At 44.3% G+C, this 5518-nt stretch overlaps 1 protein-coding gene across 1 annotated transcript in view; it reads left to right on the plus strand.

The window, feature by feature from the left end:
- Positions 1–5: 5 nt before the first annotated feature.
- Positions 6–5518, plus strand: part of LOC113486952 — a gene marked incomplete at its 5' end in the record, with an annotated part of 8101 nt that continues 2588 nt past the window's right edge. The window contains 6 exon segments of the mRNA XM_026861299.1: positions 6–114; positions 117–354; positions 969–1104; positions 1633–1824; positions 3046–3205; positions 4360–4461. Of these exon segments, the coding sequence (XP_026717100.1) occupies positions 6–114; positions 117–354; positions 969–1104; positions 1633–1824; positions 3046–3205; positions 4360–4461 (937 nt within the window).

The raw sequence follows: 5518 nt of genomic DNA on the forward strand, positions 1-5518 counted from the left end.
TGGCCGCTGCCGTGGACCGCGAGCGGGTTCTGAGCGCCGCGGACCCGCGCTGTGCCTGCGGCCGGCAGCACCGCACGGAACCCGTGCGGCTCACGGGCTGCGGGCACGGGCTCTGCCGGGCTGCCTCCTCGGGTACCGCAAGGGGAGGCAGCGCGCCGGCTGCCCGGAGGGCTTCGAGCTGAAGGACCTGCTGGCCGCTCTGGTGAACCTCGCTCTGCAGGAGGTGCAGGGAAGAGAGCTGGAAATGCGGGATGAACCGGGACCCTCCGGAGATGTTGCCTGCATCCCCGGCACCCCCCGGGCCAGCTGTGGCCACGATTATAAATGCTTCACCAGGGTCACGAACATGGGGACGTGGCTAGGACTAAGTGAACTTTATCTTTCTTTTCTCTTCCCCCCCCGCCCCGGGCATTTCCCGTGCCAGTATGAGCATTGTCCCAACAGGGTGGTGTGTGCTGAGCAGACGGCTCTGGGGTTCACTGGTGGGTCCGGTACACTGACTGCATGGCTGCCTTAGAGGAACTGGTAGCTGTATGTATTCAGCTGATGTATGACAGTAATAACTGTTCTTTGTGCTGGGTGTTACTTACTGCACCAACATAGGAGACTCCTGAAAGGCCACATAACATTATTTTACGGTGCTACAGCTCCACCCAGCTGAATGGCACAAAATGGGACTGGTTATTACCTAGAGCTCTGCTCAAAATAACTCCCCAATTTGGAGGAGATGACAAAAATCTGTTGACCTTCAGTATTTTAGCATATATGTATCTAAAAAGTCTGCAGTTGAGCAAAGAGGTGAAGCTCACAATTATATTTGAACATTGCATGAATTGTTGACCATTGCATGTTGACTTCATTGTGACTATTCCCACTCAGAATTGTCTTTCAGACCCCTCCTCAGCCAGCCCAGTGCTTAACTAGTGTCAGTGATGTCGGGATTTTTATTGTCCTGCTGCTTAACCTAGTCACCTCTTTGAGGGTTATATAGATGAATGGTCAAATATCACTTTAAAGGAGGAAGAGATATGGGACATCTCCAAGCAACTAGAAATGACTGCAGAGACCATCCACCTCTTGAGGACAGATCTCAGCAAAGCAAAGGCACACACGGTACTGTCATGACCTGCAGTTAGCTTCTGTTCCCACTGCCACATGGAGACCTGCTCAACTCGTGTAGCCTTCCAGCCCAGAGCAGGAATCTGCCTTTTTGTTTCCTTCTTTTGCTGTCACAACTCTGGTTTTATTGATGAGAATGAACTATGGTACCAGCTGTATGAACTCCTGTCTTGGCTGGCACAAAGGCCACTGGAGTTCTGTGCTGGAGCCTTTTCATGCCTATCCCAGGAGTAGCCTGAATGTTTCTAGTACTCTTTAGATGCAAAATGCAAAGAGGGAATACTGATCCTTCTAAACTGTCAAAGACTGCTGGCCATAAAATAGTCAAGATCCTTAACATCCCCAAAATCTCATTGCAGGTAATGTAAGATAGTGTCAAATATATTTTATTCCTTTGAATAAATGTAGCTGTTTCTGATCTGCGGGGGTCAGTCAAAGATGGGGCAGTAGATTCTCATATTCCACACATCTTTTCTAACGAACACAACGAACTCCATGTTTTCTGCCTTTAACGAATATGCATCTCGGATCAAAAGCCAGATTACTAAAGATTTCTGTTTCATGAAGGAATATGTTGAAAGACAGGAGAGAAACACACCGAGGTTCACTGAACAAGAGCAAAAAGCAGCTCAACAGAAAATTGAAGAGACTATTCACCAGCTCTGTGTGGAAATGAACAAGCTCACAGACATCAAAACCCAAACGGTAAGTGATGAAATTAAGTGGCAGAATATAAGTAGAAACTCTTAAACTAAATGTCTTGGATAGCTGAACACTTTCAGGTCCCCACTGCACTATTCTCACTAGATACCAGTCCACAGATATTGCTGTTACCAGGGAAAGTTTGGAGTCAGAGAGAAAAAGTATTCAAGAAGTCATAGGCTGGGGATGCAATTCAGAACTAGATTTGTTCCAAGGACACTGGTGAGCTGGAGTAAAGTGGGGGCTGCATTGCTTAAATCCAGTCTTGAGTCAAATCTAAGGTTAAGATCTTCATTATCTTTTTATTTTTGAGAGTATGTATATACACATTTGTATGCAAGTTAAAGAACTCACAAAGTTATTAAGTACTTTCTAACAACTTTCTTGGGGAAAATATGTCAAGGGCTCTCAAAAGAGGCGGTTAAAGCACTTTACATTCTGCAGAGCCCATTTTGATGTTGAAAACAACAATTCCAGTGATGCAAATTAGCTAGCAGGAGTTTGGAGCAGGGCTTACTGGGTGTGATGGTGCCAGGAGGCAAAAGTGGACTGCCAGGGCCACAGCGCAGGGGCCTCCATTGGAATTCACCTCGCGTAACTATGTATTTATTCTGATCCAGAGTCCTGCTAGAGGCAACCAAGAGAACTGGGTACTTTTAGAGCATGAGTCATCTGTCCTACTTGAGACGCCTACCTGGAAATGAGATCAATCGAGCCTTCAGAAGGCCTGTTTCTTTCCACAGACTATAAAGGCAGACTAAGAGAACAAGCTCACCTCATGTAGGTTTCCACAGTTTCTAAATTTAGTCAAATGAGGCTTAACCTTTTGTGGGTATTTCATGCTAGATCTCATATTAATACATTTTAAAACTTTTGGGTTGGGTTCTAGAACAAGAAAAAAGTTTAAAAAGAGAAAGCTTGTGTATACATGTATGTGCTTAAGGAAATTGTAATATATACAAGAAAAATTAATCCCATTCTTAGTTTTCTTATGGAAAATAATTTTTTTTTTTAATTAAGAAATTTCTATCCTTTCATATTTTTGTAGGATTTCAGGTTAATTCTCTCAGATAACTATCCTACAAAGGAAGCTCTCAATACAGAGAGTAAGATTTTAGAGAGATCACTGCTGGTTATCCACTCTGGCTTTCTAATACAATCTGATGTACTAGATGAAATGCCATTGTTTACATCTTCCTCTTGATTCTTTTATGTCATTATTAGAGTAACTTATCTGAGAGACATAGGTACAAAGGCTCACCTTCAACAATGGATAAAATTACCCTTGATGAGAAACTTAATGTTGTCAAAACTGCTGTAGAAGATCTGAAGAGAAAGTTGGAAATTTTATTTTTGGAGAAGTATGCTCGGCAGTTCCTACCAGGTGAGTTTTCTTTATCTTGAAATCTCTTCTTTCAGAGGGACTGTATCTAGAAGGGTCCTGTATGTGACCCCTCCGTTAACTCAGTCCCTTGTATGGGGGTGTTGGACTGCTGTAATTTGACACTGCTTTGACCCCACAGTAAAGATTTATATGAAAGAACCATTCTTACAAACTGGTAACTGACTGACATGCAGATCAGTATTGGAGAATGAAATATAATCCATTTAAGTAATTTTTTTTCTAACCACAGAGTGATATAGTAGCCAAGTCTTTGCTAAGAGCAGACATAAAATTCCCTTCTACCAAAAGCTGTGTCTAAGCAAAGCTTTAGATTTGGTATGGCCTTTGCTATGGAGCTCTCCTCCTCCAGCACCGTCTCTGCTGTGGAAAGACCACTCAATGTTTCTGAGAGCAATTTAAGGCTGACCTAAAGCCCCACTGCCACTTGAGGGGCAATCCTCCCTCCCCTTCCCACTCTTTCCAATACTACCTGCACTGGTTCTCAAAAACCCCAGATACTTGATCATATTTTTATCTTTTTTGGGTTTAATCATTTCAGCAACTGATTTTACAGCTTTGCTCCACAATCATTTTTATTAAAAAACCCAAGGAATCAGTGGGCGGAGCTGTGAGGCAGGAACTTCTAAGGATGGCTTTCATGATGAAGCCAATGTAATATGTAACTATACCAGAAAGTCTCTGCAAAGCAGTCTTGTAAATATGCACTACAGTGTCACAGAAAATTAGAAACAGCCCTTAAAGGTGTAGGGCTCAATGTCAGACTTTTTGGTCAGCAATTAGGGTAAAAAAAAATTTTCTTATGAAATGCACATGCAGGTGACAGAAGAAACCCGATAGTCAAAGAAAAATTAAGAACACCGTAAACACTTTTATGACAGAAACTGGCTTATCTGCATAGGAAGATCCAACCCATCTAACTTTTCTGACTGCTCCATTCTGACCACACTTAGGGCAGCAGTGTACAGTTTTGGGATAAAAATGTTTGCCTACACATCCTTTGATAATTCATGCAATCAAAAAAGCAACTCTGCTTTGTACTTTAACCACTAGCTGGCTTTATTTTGTGTATAGATACTTCATGTTTACATTCTGAAGAAGTGCCTTAACAATTTTTTTTTTCTTTTTTTATTTAGCACAACCTCCAGACTTCTATCAGGAGACAAATGTCTGCTCATTATCTCCAGAGTCTGCAGCTAAAAATCCAGAACCAATGATTTCAAGCCAGTTTTCTCAGCGTAAGTATGCAAGCCAGCGTGACTCTTCAGTAAGAATACTCAAGTGACTACGAGACTGTGGATTTGCTGAAGAAAACTGTACTTACAGACATCAGCACAGGATCTGGCTGTTTACCTGAACATAGAAACACAACCAAGTTACCATGAATTAATCAGTCACTGCAGCATAATGCAGTACTATACCTGACTGCATATCCAAAATAAAAAGGATAAGAAACGTGTTTCAGGGAAGTATATAAACTGTGTTTGTCATGTATTTCTAGCTGTAGGAAGGTCCCTGTTGCCAGTATGGAGTGAAGGGACGGGAGTTGAGATCCCACAAAACCTACTGACAGCTGAATTTCTGAGAGGACCACTGCTTCATGCAGGCACACTGAAACCGGAGTTCCCAAGAAGCAAAAGCTTTTTCAGGAAGATGGTGGCATTCCAGAATGAACAAAATGGGAAGTTTAATGTGAATAGAGCGTGTAAGATTCAACTAGCTTGTTAGCCAGAGTTCCATGGCTTTTAAAGTCATTGACAGAACTGCTGGTAATTGTCAAGGTTACTCTCCTTTGCTGTCACTGAACGCACGTTGGTAAGATCCCAGAAGTGTGTGTATCAGCTACAAGGCCGGGGGTAGCTCGCTCTCAGCGCAGTGCCTCCCTAACGCCACTGCCTCTTGTTAGGACCGAGGTCTCCTTTCCTGGTCTGTCTGGAAAAAGAACAGTGACAGCATGATGAACTCACTGTGCACCTCCAATTTTCCACATAAAAGCAGCACCGTGCTGCCCAGAGGCATTAATTTGTTATGGTTTGATCATACATTACCACACAATTTGAAAGGGAGCGCGTCCCCTCGCCTCGGATGTACTCCTGTGCGGACGCACTCGCCGGGCGGCAGGGCGCTGCAGGCAGCCCCGTTTCACTACAGCGCCTGAGCTCACTCCCGGCTCCGGAACGGCAGAACGCGGGGCGGCGGCGCTGCCCTCGGAGGGGCCCGTCCGCCCGCGGGATTTCCCGCCCGCGCTCCCAGGGACGGCGGCGCCAATCGCCTCAGGGCGGCGCGCGGCCTCCG

This window comes from Athene cunicularia (assembly GCF_003259725.1).
Source record: "Athene cunicularia isolate RWA chromosome 18 unlocalized genomic scaffold, athCun1 chr18_part1, whole genome shotgun sequence".
Classification (NCBI taxonomy): domain Eukaryota; kingdom Metazoa; phylum Chordata; class Aves; order Strigiformes; family Strigidae; genus Athene; species Athene cunicularia.